This window comes from Aspergillus caelatus (genome assembly GCF_009193585.1).
Source record: "Aspergillus caelatus strain CBS 763.97 unplaced genomic scaffold BDV27scaffold_112, whole genome shotgun sequence".
Taxonomy (NCBI): domain Eukaryota; kingdom Fungi; phylum Ascomycota; class Eurotiomycetes; order Eurotiales; family Aspergillaceae; genus Aspergillus; species Aspergillus caelatus.
Genome location: NW_022475375.1, coordinates 58145 through 73058, shown reverse-complemented (window position 1 = coordinate 73058; position 14914 = coordinate 58145). Strand labels below are relative to the sequence as shown.

Sequence of the window (14914 nt, the reverse complement as noted above, 5' to 3'; positions counted from 1 at the left end):
TCAGTCATCCAGTCCCTGGTGGTCCCTTACTCACTTTCTCTATGTAATGTCATATTTGCTTGGTGTTGGACACTGCCCTGTTCCGTGAGACATGCTTGGCGCAAAAAAAAAAATACAGGCTTCAGGTATGAGCTCTCACTCAAACTCCCCTCTCTGTAGCCATATACATCCATATTGTGTCCGAAGCAAGCCTATGTACTAAGGCACAGGGAAGGGCCGCTTCATTGCCACTCAGCCTCATCGAAGACATGCAGGAATAAGCCTGACGGGTGGAAGACCGATTTCTCTGAATGGGTGCACTATCTTCAAACAACCCCTGAAGGATCCTGCCCTCCCGTTTGATTCCGAAAGTTACTCCCTCGTCTGTCTCTTGCGCTGGTATTGCTAGCTGCTGTGGTATAATGGGGTTTTATCTATGTATAGGACTACATGCTGTTGCTGCTGTGAAAAAAAAAAAAAAAAATACTAGACAGCACCAGGAATTAATTCGTTATAGTGGTAATTGACACGGCCTACGGCCCGCCGTGTGCTCTATACGCAAGTACACTGTACCGCCTACCTTTATTTGCTATACTATATGGTGAGCTAAAAGTCTGAGTATATAAGCGTATTCTCGCGACGCATCCAAAATTCGCAACCTTCTGAACCACCTAAGCCTCCGTCCAAATAAGAGCTTTTGAAACCCGACTGTCTAAAAAAGGGTTTCCTAGCAACCCAGAGCTGGGAGTATCCTGTATGTCGAGAATGGCAAAGTCCCTGTTGGCTTGATTGCTTATTTTACAGACCAGCTAGATATGATAGTTCGAGGATATTATGGTCAGGAAATTCATTGAAAGCAACAGGTACATCACTTTTACAAGAGGCAATATGCCTGTCAATCAAAAGTTGTTCCAATAATTTTTATCTATGTACCGGCATCTCGCAGTAATGTTCCTCTTTGATCGTGTGGTTCAGCTTAGATCTGATTAGCTCACCTACAGAGACACAAATGCTATGACGTGTATAAGCAGTAAAGCATTGCTCTAATCAGCGAGCTATTTAGGAATTTCTGGCCAGTAAGTTGCCTTTTAACAGGATTGGTGTTTAGGCTCAGATAGCTGAGAGAGTTTGGCAGTCATCTATCCAAGTATTTATTCATAAACTAGTCTTATCCCCCTGAGTGTTATGGCGTCCCTTTTATATATAGCATTGTAACTGTAAAGGATGTGTAAACCTGAGTATACCCTATATATTACCCCATAAAGACGCCTATGGTGTCTGGACATTTTAGGTGGTCGAATGGGATAATCTGTTCGTTTATCAGGATGAATACAGATGATTAGCCCTTAGATTCCTCAGATTACGCAACTTAGGTGAAACCCATCAACTATTTGCTCCAGGGTTCTAGATAGTGAACCGACTCACTGATCTCGTCCTTTCCATGTTTCTATTTCTTTCGCTACAATCACTCTTCTCTTATTACCTCAACATTTCTGTTATATGACGTCTCAAGATGGCAATGATCCTTGGTACAGAATCTACTAGCCTTTCGTGGGCCATGCGGCCTAGGGCTGCCTGCGAGTTAACTACGTCCAAACCCACCTCGAAGCGCGCCATTTCGACTCACACTCGCGCCCAAGTCAAGTCCTCCATCAACATGAAGCCGGCTCCTGATTCTGATCTAACAGTGAGAGGCTGAGCTTGAAAAGGTCATTTCAGCTATCACCTCTCTTGATATGATCACCAAAGACCTTGTTGACAACCTTAGAATCTTCTGTATGGAGAGAGTAGAGTTCAAGTACCTAAAGGTACGCTATTCTATCTTACTGAAGGGTCTAAGTGAATCAATACATCTGATACAGATCCAGATCAGCGAGCTAGAGTATGAAAATGGGCTCGACTGGTGCGACGAGGAGTATAGTGAGATAACCGGCATTACTATGGAGTACAACCCGAAGGTCGGCACAGTCATATTTAACTCACGAGGAGCCTCGGTCCTTGACTCATCTTGTCAAGACGTTCTCTTGTCCTGGCTTCACGAAATCCAAGACTCGACTCCTGAAGAACCATTGTTTGTCCATCATGAAACAGGTAGGTGCTTGTAACGTGCTACATATTGGCACAGACTAACAATATACCAGAAGTCGACGGCTTAGGTAAGATGCCTGATGTTCATCTCGGTCGCGAGGGTTCATTTCTCCCCATAATTATGGTGGAGATCGGATTTAGCGAGGCCCTTGAAGAGATGTTCGACAGCGCACAGGAGGTTCTTCACAAATCAAAAGGTGTGACTCAGGTCGTAATTCTTCTGAAGATCTACGAGGAAGGACGTGCTAAACTCACGGGACACCCCTGAGGCCTTACTAAAACCGAGATCGAGGATAAGACTAAGGACTACACTTTAATTCAAGCCGTTTTGAATTGGCACAAGGAGAACAAGGTCAATATTGTTGGGCGTTTGAGGGTGCACTTGTATATCTGGGGCGCAGAGCGTAAGCAGCCGCCTCCAAATCCTATTTGGAAGTTTGAGATTGACCCTGATACCCCCGTCAGCAGCGAGGGAACTTTCTGCTACAATTTGAGAAATAGGTTCCTTGACCGCGACTTTCGACTCAAGATATTTGGCGGTTTGTTCCCTCTGCCTGTCGAAAAGATCAGGACAGGGTTGAGGAAGGCCGTTGAACGAGAAATGGGAAAAAGAGCACGCGCATACCTTCAAACACAACTTCCCCGTCGTCACTTCTGGCTGGTAGTCTCTTTGTTTCTTAGAACGACTTTCTCCAGGTTTTATGGGATCATTACTAATTAAACCAAACTGTATGCCTAGAGTGAAAATCCTCACGATAACACTTGCTATCCTGGAAGACAAAGATTTCTACTTTAGTAGGCATATCATAGATGCGACAGACTCTTGAGATTCCTGAGCTGGTACGGGCTCGATCGGACAGGCGCGCATTTCCTTAATGTGGCTACTACTTCATTTTCGAATATTTCACTTATCGACGCGAGCTGATAATACCCACTTTGTCTTTTAGCCCTCTGCTTGTATACTTTCAAATAAAAAGTACACTTTGCAGATTGCTCTCAACCCTTCTCATCATGAAGAAAGAGGCGTCCGAAAAATTGATGCTAGCCGACCCGGCCCTGCTAGACAAGTTTGACAAGCTGCTTATTGACTTGTAAGGTCAGTATCTCTATCATTATTCCAGTATCTGACTTGAATATTGACTGTGCTGGTAGACTTGGAGCATGGCACACTGAGAGTATCGATGCCTTGGAGTCTATTTGTTACTCCAAAATCATGCAAGAAGTCCATGAATTGATGGAAGTCACTGGAAATTAGGCTCTGTCGACTTTCTCTAAAGATGTCCCCCGCTTAGAACCTCGATGTCTTCTGCTCTAGTCCTTTGAGTGTCTTCTACCTCCCTACCACTCACCTCGATGTCTTCTGCCATACTTGCGTCTCGGGTGTTAACGATCTGAGAAGAACCGCAAAAGGGGCTAGATTCAGGTATCATGCAATAATCAATCAATCATTGTGATAACACACCCCCAAGCCATATGTAATGGGGACCAGGCAGAGGAGCAATCCTGATACGGGACAACGGCCGCCGCCGAACACTACCTCCGACAATCCCAGGGGGCTTGCAAGGTCCTCAATCCTACAGGTCTTGAGAAGAACAGTAAGAAAGGCACAGCAGAATGCTTGACTAAGGCGTTAGGTGCACTGGCGCAGTTGCCTCTATACGCAGCTTAAAGATCGGTTAGTACTGGCTGTATCTTTCTAGTATACAGAGTACTGTTCGGTACAGAGCAAGGATTTTAAATCGTTTTATATTTCTCCTTTAAATCTACGTCTAGTGAACTATGCATTGGCACGAAACTATGCGGATCCAGGCATTTTAAACCTTATGCTGGCTACGCACGATATTTCTGCCTAACATCTTGACATTTCAGGAGCTTGTCCTGCAGAAGCCAGGATTTTCTTGATTTACGACTTTCAGGAAGTCAGCTACAGAATATCAGCACCGTATCTGCGAAGTTACCGGCTGCAAAGCTAGCAAAGCTATACCAATTACTATTGCTCGCATATATCATGGACCTACCGGATATATTTGCTGCCATTTCAAACAAAATTCTCCTTGTGTATATGGGCGCCAATGCTGAGTTGTCCTTGATGGTGAATCATCCACTCATTCACAGAGATATCGCTGGTAGTCGACTGGAAGGGGCTATCGAACTTCCGTACCGGCAGGCTAAATACAACTACAAACTACGATACGACGCAGGCATACTCTCCGAGCATCTCGACAAGTTGAACACGTAACCTTTACTGTAAATGGGGCGTGAATGGGGTCATCAACCAATTCATGTTATAGAAATCCCTCCCTCGCGAGGAACAGGACATCTTACACAGCCCAATACCTTTTCTATGCACATGTTCTATAAACATATGCAATAGAAATCTGTTTGAGCCAGACACTTCATATCCTGGTAGAAGGCAGTGTCCCACACCCCAGTGGTATATGACTGCCAGGGGCCCAAACTCTGCAGTGATCATCCATTCAAGTAGCGACTGAGGCCATAGAAGATGCCGATCACCGCCTATTGTCACATAGGCTACAAGTTTAATAAGGTACCTGAGGAGTACTACGATAGCGATGATGACATTGATAATGTTTACATAATTGAAGGAGGAGGCGATGGATCAGTTGTTCATTCCCCGTTAAGAACATGGATATAAAGTCCTAGAAAGAACACTTTTACTATATGCATAAACGGGAGTAATGGTAAACTCTAGCCAAAACTTCCTGGAAAGGATAGGAAGGAGCTGGACAAAGTCGAAAGGCGACAATATTGTCCCGGACAATGATACCGTGAGAAGCATGGAGATGTGGTTTCGATTTTTGACAAGCTCGACAGCCTAACCAAGTTAATTTTTGAAAAGAGGACTGGATTAGCCTATTGCAACTAACAAATACCAACCCCTGTCACACAGAGTATTACTTTCAGCGTCAAAATCGCGCTCGCCAAGTGCATAGGATGAAGCCAGCACAAAAAAACTACCATATACTTATGTATTCGTCCACCGATTGCCCTTAGTACTGAACCTACTGTAGCAACAAACCACTAGATAACAATATTCCCCTTCCAAATCCTGTTTTGAGGAAGTCAAAGGCAGAATTCAGAAAACAGCAGCAGATCCCTTGACTCTTAGCAAACCCCAGCTGAATTCAGAATATCGTTCGTCGTTACTGGGTTCATAGATCGGCGCACGCCAAGAACGAACTAACCTTTTGACCCCTGGTAGCTGCGAGGCTCTACCAAAAAAAAAAAATAAAAATAAAAATAAAAATAAAAATAAATAAATAAATAACTCGGTGATCCAAGACCCCACTTTATGTGTACCGTGCTGATATTTGGGAATATCATCTCTGTTTCGGCATAAGAACGCCCTAGTGACACTGTCTTGGAACATTATAGAAGATAGTACATGATAGAGTATGCTGTGACTTTGCCGATTTGTGGGTGACTCGGTTCTCAAGGTCCTGGGTAAGGGACATGGAAAGGAATTATGAGCCGTCGTTCGAGAAGGTCATTTTTATATCTGGGGTGATGGATGGTATTCTCTGGGGCTGGAGTCCATGCCATTACACAGCGGGGTTTCAGCTAGAGGGAGAATCAGCAGTCGGACAATGGGACTCGGCCTATAAGTCTTCCAGTCTAGCGCATATGCTGATTGAGACACATTGACAAGTTAATCTGACAGGCACTTTCAAGAAGCCACTGGATGACCATAATGCCCCATCGCCACGCAGGCTCAAGGTAATCGATATCACTGGAAACTGTATAATTAAAGCTCTTCCAGAATACTATGCATATGTAACTCTCCGCTGTCTCCACGGAGGATGCGTATTAGTACGATGGTGTATATCACCCTCAGAAGCTTATGACGGAACCCTTTTTTCCTGCCAATCTCATTGAATGTTCTCATACAAGCAGTAATTTCCAAACCTAAGCAAAATGTATGTTCAGCTCTTCAATGTCTCCATTCACAACTATATACAATTTCAATTCCTGAGTCATTATAGCTTGGACTTCCAGCCGGTAGATACAGCCTGCAATACCACTCCTGTCATCATAAGGACCTTTTCTTCTTCGAGTCGCCGTGCCACTAACTGCAGGCTGACCGGCATCCCGTCAACTGCAGATGCATTATCTAGAGATCAGAGGTTAGTATGGCCTATCTGAGGGCCTTTTAAAACCATAAGTGTGGATGATGCACGTACAATCATGCTGTATCCTGGCATCTACATCACTCAATGCCTTGTGGCCGTGATACGACGTATCCAAAGCCTTGCTGGCCTTCACACCGCAAGGGAAGGAAACAGCGGAGTAGTCGAGGATGTTGAATACACCAGTATATCCCACATATGCAAACTTACCGTGCTCCACAGAGCTGTAAGGGGTTGTTGGGCCTGGTTCAAAGGAAACAAGTTAGTCAATTCAGTCCAAGGGTATGAGCCAGGAAGGAAATCAGAATCATACAGAGAATTCCATCAATCCCACTAGTATTCCATCGGTGCAGATAATCTTTCTGTAGATTATTCCGCTCAAGATGAATCTGCCACATTTTATGGACACCAAGCTCCGTTGCCTTCTCGTAATCTCGCATTTCCTCCCGGAACGGCTCCCCCGTCGGTGCCAGTAGTCCACGCACTGACTTGCCTCCGTCGGCGACGAACTTGCGTTGTAGAAGCTCTCGTGCTTCCTTGTGCCCTGTTGGCGTCCAGTCGATTACCTCGTGGCCGGCCTTTCTTAGTCGGTCGACTGTTTCTTTCAGAGCACGAGCTACGGGTGGCGTGGGTGTGACGATGCCATCGTTCCACATTACAGCTAGTTTGAGTCGGTGCTTTGGCTCAGCTGGGCGCCATGGGATAGGGAGACACTTCGGGTCGTTAACCCAAGGCTCTTGGTCGATGACGGTCTTGGAGTAGAATGTGATTTCCTCCAATGTCGACGCCATGGGACCATTAACACTGTTCACGGCTTCTTGGCCCGCCAATCCGGATCGCGTTTGGAAGTTCGGGAATCGTCCAAAGGAAGGCCGCAGTGTGAAGATACCTGTGCAAGCGGCTGGGATACGGAGAGAGCCACCTGAAGCCACGGTTAGCACTCTCTACTGACTGACAGCCTTCTATCAGTGCTAGGGTAAAATGGATCGCTCACCAATGTCAGTCCCAACGCCGATGCGACTTGCCCCGAATGAGATAAGCGCTGATTCACCCCCGGACGAGCCACCAGAGGTCAGCTTCCGATTAAGGGGATTCACAGTCCGGCCGAAGACGTTGTTGACGGTCTCGGCGATCATCATCGCAGTGGGCACATTGGTTTTCACATACAGCACTGCTCCGCCTTCTAGGAGGAGATCCGTGAGGATACTGTTGTATGTGGCGGGGTCGTTGACAAGCGATGTGAAGCCCACCGTGGAGTCTTTACCGATGATGTTAAAGTTGTCCTTGAGTGAGATTGGGAGGCCATGGAATGGACCTTTGGGTTTTCCTGTCTTGCGCAGGTGTTCGTCTAATTGCTTGGCTCGAGCGATGGCTTCGTCGAAGAGGATCTCGGAGAGGCAATTCGTCTAGGCATCTCTTATTAGGTCTTCAAATCGCAGTTTGAGTGACGCGGAGGAATATGTACCAATTGGTGAGCCGCTGCAGCGGCCTTACAGAACACTTTTGTCACTTCCTCCGACGTCCATGACCCGGTTTCCAAATGGGCCAGGATCCTAGGCGCCGAGGTGGACAAGATCTCGAGCTCTCTGTTAGTGAACCATCCCGACTGTCGCGGGAAAGATGTGACGTCTGTTTGATGCTCTGGGGGGAGAAGATGGGCAGGAATTATCCATTCGGACGGAATGGCAGCTCTGAGCGATTCCTGCTTGCTTTTCGCAATTGCTTGCCAGGAATTCATCTCGTCTGGCAGAATGGGAGACTGAGATTTGAATTGGAGGAAAGGGTGACAACGTTGTGGACGTTAGTATCGGACATTACTGGGGAAACTGTTCTCCATCTTATAGAGACGAAATGGGGATACCGTAGTCCTGCATAGATGCAGCAAGGAGCGGCTGCGGGGATCCTGAGCATAGAACAGATTGTGACCCCCTCACGCCTCCTCACCGATAAGATCCAAGTGCCTAGGTCGAGCGATATCGTTGAACCTTCTTCGTTCTGTCCCTCTTTGTCTCGGGCCTGATGTCCTATAGCAATCGCCGAGGAAGGTTTATCTGAATCAGGTATCGTCGTGATAGCCGGCAAGCGAGGCGATCTATCAGGATTTAGCTAGTGATTGATGTATTACCCGGCAATGGATAGCCGGGGGTAGTGGCACAAGAGCAGGTTCGTATCGCAACTGAACCGCAGTCCCACTTAGGGTTCCGCGATGTCATTGGAAGAGCGGATGGCACGGAATGAATGCCGAAGTCAAGTGATAAGACGACCAAACGCGGGGTTGCGACTCGATCGATGGCTGGCAGCAGGAAAGTGGATCGGTATGTTTATCAGTAGCAGAAATACTATGGTTATGATTATGGCTACCTTGAGGATGTTTTGGAATATCTCCTCCGTGGTGTTGTCTGTGACTTCTGAGACCTCATTGACTATGTCGGCAGTATCAGACCGTCTAGTACACCACTAACTGATAAAATCTTTGTTCTATCAACGCCAAGCATTTTGCTTCTTTCTAGGCTCAAGAGGAATCGACCTGAAGCTCCTCCGCTCGGTGCCACCTTATCTTTCATTGGTGAAGATGGACAAGTGTCCGGGCAGGCGGGATTGCTGATAGCAGCCCGAGTTGCCTTCCTCATGGCGATCTTGATTAGAGTTTACAACGATCAAAGTATGGCCATGGGATACTCAGGCTAGTCTGGGGGTGTTCGTATAAAGAGGCTTGAGGAAGCTCGCTGAGAAGTAGGTCCTCACCTGTCCTGCGCCAAACCGTACACATAGCCGAGATTCAACCATGTTGGTCAATCTCAAAACCTATCTGAAAGGCCAGGAATCAAGGCCCGGGGAGGCCAAACTGCTGCGAAAGCTGGATTTCTTCATCCTCTCATTTTGTTGTTTGACATACTTTTTCAATTACCTAGATCGCTCCAACCTATCTAACGCGTATGTGTCGGGAATGAAAGAGGAGCTCAACTTCCAAGGAAACCAATTGAATGTTATCAATACCATTTTTACTGTCGGCTATATCCTCGGTCAAATACCCTCGAACTTAGCATTGACCTATATTGCTCCCCGCATCTTTTTCCCTACCATGATTGTGATCTGGGGCGGTCTTACCATGATCACAGCCGCCGTGCACAATCCCCAGGGCATCATGGCTATTAGGTTTTTCTTAGGGTTGGCGGAATCCAGTACCTTCGCTGGAACCCATTACATTCTCGGGGCTTGGTATACCGAGAAAGAGCTGGGCAAGCGGAGCGGCATCTTTACTGCCTCCGGACTCGCCGGTACCATGTTTGGAGGCTTCATCCAGGCAGGCATCCATTCATCGCTCGACGGAGCCCGTGGACTATCCGGTTGGCGATGGCTCTTCATCATCGACGGACTGATCACCCTCCCCATCGCACTCTACGGACTGTTCTTATTCCCCGATACTCCTGCCACGACCCGGGCGCCATATCTCTCTGCTTCTGAGCGAGCTTTGGCTATCTCCCGTATGCCGGAGGCAAGCGCAGCGAGGTCGCGCTTAGACATGGCCTTTGCGAAGAAGATATTCGGCACCTGGTACTGGTATGGTTTCGTCATGCTCTGGATCATCGCCGGTGAGACGGAATCCTTCTCAACCAACACCCTGCTCGCACTCTACATGAAGTCCCACCCTACCAATAAATATACCGTCTCGCAGTTAAACAACTATCCATCGGGAGTGCCCGCCGTGGGGATTGTGTCGACCTTATTTTGGGCTACGTTAACCGATTTTATGGGCGGGAAACGCTATCTGGTAGGGTTCTTTATTGGAATCACCGGCATTATCACTTCTGCACTTATCCTGACGCAGTTCTCCTCCACCGCCACGGTCTTTGGAGCCTATTACTGGGCTGGCGCAGTATATGCCTGTCAGGCTACATTCTTTGCATGGTGCAACGATGTCATGCGGTACCAGGATGGTCGGCTGCGCTCGGTGGTGATTGCCAGTATGAACCTGGGAAGTAATGCAGTCAATGCTTGGTGGAGCATCCTGTTCTACTCTGCTACTTTTGCCCCGAGGTTTACCAAGGGTATGTGGGCAATGATCGGATGTTCCATTGCTCTGATTCTCTGGACGAGCGGCATTATATATATGAGCATAAGAGAGACACGTGAGGGGCTGGATGGTGGTGTTGAACGGGCTGAAGAGGAAATAGCAGAGGGGTCAATTTACAAACCCAAAGACTAGAGTAGGTTGTAGCGAAAATAATATATTCAACGTTCTCTTTTGATCTGTGATGTGGGTAAGCGTTATTTGTAAGTAAGATGACTCTTGTTGAATGACTTTATCGGCGTGTTCCGATAAGAGAAACGCGGGATATCAAAGTGCGGAGACTCCCGACCCCCCCATTGACGTCGTTGATATTTATTTCTCTCACTCCCATTTCCGCTTCTCTTCTCTTCTCTTTCTCCAATTGCTCTTCCCAAGACTACCAATTGAGCTTAAACAAAGAATTGCAAGGCAGGTCCTTGCCTATTACTACCCCTCCGACGCACCTCCACAAAGCAAAATACAACAACAAGAAACAACAACAACCAGCACAATGGCGCCAATCCTCACCACCACGCCGACAGTCCACATCGCACCCTCACCACTCACCAAAGAAGCCTTCGCCCCCTTCGGCACAGCAGTGTACTCTCCTCTCCCCCGAGATCTCAATCAAGCACCAGCCAGCGTTTCCTCCCTGGCACCACACTCCCCCACCCCAGTCCTGGCGAACCAAAACTCCGCGCTGAAATACAGCCCCATCTCCCCGCTCCAAGACAACTACACCGGCCACTGCCCAAGCAACCAACCCTCCTCTACCCGAATGACCATGTTCAGCTGCTTCCCTCGCCAACTGCGCGCCCTCCCTACCAAAAATACTAAAGTCTTCGACGTCCGCATCCTCGAACGTCACCCCTTCACGACCCAGACCTTCACCCCGATCGACCTCTCCAGTCAGTCTACTGCCGGTGGTCAGGATGAGCCGTATTTCTTGGTTGTGGTTGCTCCGACGTTGAAGGGGCAGACTGCTACGGCTATGACTCCCTCCGGACCGGTTACGGTGAGGGATCCCCCCGATTTGAAGAATTTGAGGGCGTTTGTGGCGCGGGGTGGACAGGCGGTTACGTATGGGGCTGGGACGTGGCATGCGCCGATGGTGGTGATTGGGTCGAGACGGGTGGATTTTGTGGTCGTGCAGTTTGTTAATGGGGTTGACGAGGAGGATTGTCAGGAGGTGGCGTTTGGGGAGGGCGTTGTGGTTGAGGTGGAGGGAGAGGGAGAGGGAGAGGGGAGGGCTGTGGCGAAGCTTTAGGGTTGTGTGGGTTTGTTCCTTGTTGTTGTTGTTGTTGTTGTTGTTGTTGTTGTTGATGATGATGGGTGATGGGGGTGAGGATTGGGTTGTGAGGTTATGATGTGATGTATTATACCCTGGGATGGTGGGGTTGGTTTTGTGGTCATTTTATGAGTTGATGGTTATTGTACATATGATTGGGAAGTGGAAAAAGCTTTGTATATAAATATTCGGAATTACATACTTATGCGTTAGGATGCCACTGGCTGAGGTTTGGAACCTGCTTCGGCTTTCCAATTTACATTTGCTGACCATGTTTTCTGGCCGCTACGAGCGCTATCCCGCACGCTTCGGGCCATCTCGAGGGCCTCTTTTGGTAATCCTGCGAGCTGAGCCACCTTCAACGCATGGGACTCACGATTTACACCCTGGCGCAGCCGATGGACAAACGAGAAGGACCCCGAGGCGGTCTCCTTGACGTCCGTACAGTACCGGCCTAGAGCGTCAAAATCGTGTGTCATGTCTGCGAGCTCGTGGAAGTGAGTTGCGAACAGCGTGCGGCATCGGTTGCGATAATGGAGATGGTGTAGACATGCGAAGCTGACGGCGGTGCCATCTTCGGGGGTGGTGCCGCGGCCAACCTCGTCCATGATGACGAAGGAACGGGATGTCGCCTGCTTCAGGATAGCGGCTGTCTCGAGCATTTCCACCATGAACGTGGACTGGTCGCGGAACAGATCGTCCGCCGCACCGATACGACTGAAGATTTGGTCTACGATCCCGATCTCGGCGTATTCGGCTGGGACAAACGATCCGACCTGCGCGAGTATCGTGATCAGTGCGTTTTGACGCAGGAAGGTGCTCTTCCCGGCCATGTTGGGCCCCGTAATGAGCCAGATGCGTTCCTGATCGCCTAGGAAGCAGTCGTTGCTGACGAATCGTCGGCCCTGCTCTTCGAGGCCGAGTTTGACTGTTGGGTGTCTTCCTCCAACGATTTTGTGGGAGGTTCCCTTGGTCAGAATGGGCCTAACGAGGCGCTGCTCTTGTGCTAGTGCTGCAAATGAGCACGCAACGTCCAGTTCGTCCATTACCGCTGCATTGCGCCGGATCTTTACTAGGTTGAGAATCACCTCGCGCCGAAGGCGTTCAAAGATCAGTTGCTCTTCTTGCCGAATTTGGAGTTTCACTTGGTCTGTTCGACTACCTAGCTCAGTCCATGCAGGTAGATAGAACGACCTGGTTGATTTAGTTGTTGAGACGTTTCGTGTTACTCCTAATTCTTCAAGGGCTTGCTGGGATACTTTCGTGCCCTTGACATGACATATATGACCGAGACCAGGGGTCCACTTGAGAGTAAGAGTAGATGACCCTACAGAATCACGAAGACGCTGGGTCAAGCTGACCTTCTCATCCTGTAGTTTGCTTAAAGCTTGGTGGAGTTTACGTAGAGCTGGGCTTGCATCCCGCCTCATAATCCAGGTGTCGACATCTGGTGGCTCATCTGTAGCGGTGCCAGCTCGGTTAGAGCTTTTAGATCGGACTTTCTTCGGCAACGCGTCGAGGTCAGTTGGCAAACCCTCGTTCATGGTGACTTCCTGCGCTAGGATGGCGGCCTCTGCGGCGGTGTCATCTTCAATCCGCTGCTTTTGGATCAGTCCTTCTTCATCAATAGCAGCCAATATTTTCTCTGCGAGTATAGTAGGCCCATCCAAATGAAGCCGATTGGTCATAGTTGCAAGGCTATCATTGGCTTGGGCGGACGAGGAGACATCGAAGCCTGTAACGGAAAGGACCCGCTTGATCTCCTTCGAGGCTTCTATAGCCCTTGAAAGACAAACCAGGTCATCAGGGTCTCCCCGTCCAAGTGTGAACTTTTGGACTAGCCGCTGAGCGTCATAGCTCCGTTTCAAAAGCTGTGTCACACTATCACGTAGCTCACTGTTGGCGATGAAAATCGACACAAGGTCAAGGCGCTCGTTGATCACCTGTAAGGAAGTAGACGGAGAACCTAGACAACAAGGGGTTAGAGTACAACCACGAAAACCATGAGCAGATAAAATGTGGGTGTGAAACATACTCAAACGGTCCCTCAGGAGACGCGCTCCGCTTTTGGTGGAGGTACGACGAACTGCATGAAGCAGACTCCCTTTGCCGAAGCCATCCCGAGCGGTTTCGAGAATTTCCAGTCCTCGCAAGCTATTGCGGTCAATATTCATGGATTCGCTCAAGTGCCGTCGACGAGGGGGTTGAAGCTTTAGATCTAATCCCTGTAATTGAACCCGGATATACTCCAAGAGGCTATAACCAGCGGCTGTTTCCTCCGCCGTGAAAGACTTAATAGATTTAGGAGAAACGGGTGCTTCTAGCATCGAATCCCACCGAGACATGGGCAAGATGTCTCGGGGAAACGGGAAGAATGTCATCAGTCGATGATCGTGCCCAACTAGCAGTTGCAGCTCCTGTCCGATCAAATCTTGAATACCCTGGTCAACCAAGATCTCTCGAGCACCAATCCTTGCAATAGCCGAAGGAAGCATTTGCGCTGTTGTAGACTGGGTAAAAAAGTCACCAGTGGAAAGATCTAACCAGGACAAGCCTACGGGCTGAGAGGCGGACGACAGTACATGTTGATGCGACGAGACATCATGTTGCTGTTCTAGCTGGGCTTTCAAAGATAGTTCATCTATGTATATGGCTAGGAGAAAATTGTTTTCCGCAGGATCCATGAACTTCTCGTCAATTAATGTGCCCGGGGTGATGATTCTGGCCACCTTTCGATCGAAGAGAAGCCCCCCTGTACGAGCTTTGTCCTCCGCGCCGTGTGCGAATTCCTCGCTAATGGCAACGTACTTATTGAGATCTTGTACGAGGGTTTTCAGGAAGCGATCTAATTGGAAGAACGGAAAACCCGCCATGGGAACAGGACCGGCGCTGGTCTTCTTGGAAGCAAGCTTGATATTCAGCAATGGGGCCAGCTCCTCAGCTTGCTCGAAATACAGCTAGAATCGGGTTAGGAATGACAGTTTACGGGCTGAATATCTCAGCGGATAGATGAATTCTCCGGAGTCGCTCCCATACCTCATAAAAGCCTCCAACTCTTGTAAGGATAACACAATTCTGGAACTTTTCCATATTATTCCTATGTCCTTGCACGACCGGCGGGTATCGCGGTGCATCTTCTACGGTATCATGATAAGGTTCTAGCTTCAACGCTCCTTGTGGTAGATCCTTTAGTTTCACAGTAGAGCGCGTTTTGGCACCCCTTTGGAGCGTGAAGTTTGGGGCCGGAGAAGGCGTCGCGATGCGCAGCGACGGACGGCGGGCATGATGGCAGATGGTTCGGTGTACCTGGCAGTGATATGGTAATACAAAATCGGTTTTGCAGAGAGGAGAGATACGCGA

The 14914-nt window shown here is 48.6% G+C and overlaps 6 protein-coding genes across 6 annotated transcripts; 4 read left to right on the top strand and 2 right to left on the bottom strand.

The window, feature by feature from the left end:
• Positions 1–1492: 1492 nt before the first annotated feature.
• Positions 1493–2335, top strand: BDV27DRAFT_158744 (uncharacterized protein; the record flags this gene model as incomplete). The annotated part of the gene is made up of 4 exons (XM_032072753.1): positions 1493–1666; positions 1689–1787; positions 1848–2070; positions 2121–2335. The coding sequence occupies 4 exons, from the start codon at positions 1493–1495 to the stop codon at positions 2333–2335; spliced, it is 711 nt and encodes a 236-aa protein (XP_031926584.1).
• Positions 2336–3078: 743 nt separating this feature from the next.
• Positions 3079–4306, top strand: BDV27DRAFT_158743 (uncharacterized protein; the record flags this gene model as incomplete). Its single annotated transcript, XM_032072752.1, has 2 exons — positions 3079–3158; positions 3937–4306. 2 exons carry the CDS (start codon positions 3079–3081, stop codon positions 4304–4306), a joined length of 450 nt encoding a protein of 149 aa, XP_031926583.1.
• Positions 4307–6007: 1701 nt separating this feature from the next.
• BDV27DRAFT_129830 (amidase signature domain-containing protein) lies at positions 6008–8446 on the bottom strand. Its single transcript, XM_032067293.1, has 5 exons — positions 7681–8446; positions 7210–7621; positions 6529–7137; positions 6270–6458; positions 6008–6199 (listed from the first exon to the last, which is right to left on the bottom strand). Exons 1-5 carry the CDS (start codon positions 7951–7953, stop codon positions 6066–6068), a joined length of 1617 nt encoding a protein of 538 aa, XP_031926582.1. The 5' UTR covers positions 7954–8446; the 3' UTR covers positions 6008–6065.
• A 144-nt stretch (positions 8447–8590) lies between these two features.
• On the top strand, positions 8591–10422 carry BDV27DRAFT_165436 (major facilitator superfamily domain-containing protein; the record flags this gene model as incomplete). The annotated part of the gene is made up of 1 exon (XM_032073930.1): positions 8591–10422. The coding sequence occupies exon 1, from the start codon at positions 9001–9003 to the stop codon at positions 10420–10422; it is 1422 nt and encodes a 473-aa protein (XP_031926581.1). The 5' UTR covers positions 8591–9000.
• Positions 10423–10548: 126 nt separating this feature from the next.
• Positions 10549–11648, top strand: BDV27DRAFT_6812 (ureidoglycolate hydrolase). The gene has a single exon (XM_032077294.1). The coding sequence runs from the start codon at positions 10778–10780 to the stop codon at positions 11531–11533; it is 756 nt and encodes a 251-aa protein (XP_031926580.1). The 5' UTR covers positions 10549–10777; the 3' UTR covers positions 11534–11648.
• Positions 11649–14705, bottom strand: BDV27DRAFT_6817 (mismatch repair ATPase MSH1). Its single transcript, XM_032077295.1, has 2 exons — positions 14591–14705; positions 11649–14511 (listed from the first exon to the last, which is right to left on the bottom strand). Exons 1-2 carry the CDS (start codon positions 14642–14644, stop codon positions 11764–11766), a joined length of 2802 nt encoding a protein of 933 aa, XP_031926579.1. The 5' UTR covers positions 14645–14705; the 3' UTR covers positions 11649–11763.
• Between the last annotated feature and the right edge of the window lie 209 nt (positions 14706–14914).

Excerpts from the sequence above, each read along its gene's own strand:
- BDV27DRAFT_6812 (XM_032077294.1), top strand. The coding sequence starts at position 10,778 with ATGGCGCCAATCCTCACCACCACGCCGACAGTCCACATCGCACCCTCA.
- BDV27DRAFT_129830 (XM_032067293.1), bottom strand. The coding sequence starts at position 7,953 with ATGAATTCCTGGCAAGCAATTGCGAAAAGCAAGCAGGAATCGCTCAGA. Across the intron at positions 7,138-7,209 it reads CGGCGTTGGGACTGACATTG|GTGGCTCTCTCCGTATCCCA; the intron begins GTGAGCGATCCA and ends CCGTGGCTTCAG. Across the intron at positions 6,459-6,528 it reads TGGGATTGATGGAATTCTCT|GCCCAACAACCCCTTACAGC; the intron begins GTATGATTCTGA and ends CCTTTGAACCAG.
- BDV27DRAFT_6817 (XM_032077295.1), bottom strand. The coding sequence starts at position 14,644 with ATGGAAAAGTTCCAGAATTGTGTTATCCTTACAAGAGTTGGAGGCTTT. Across the intron at positions 14,512-14,590 it reads GAGTTGGAGGCTTTTATGAG|CTGTATTTCGAGCAAGCTGA; the intron begins GTATGGGAGCGA and ends ACCCGATTCTAG.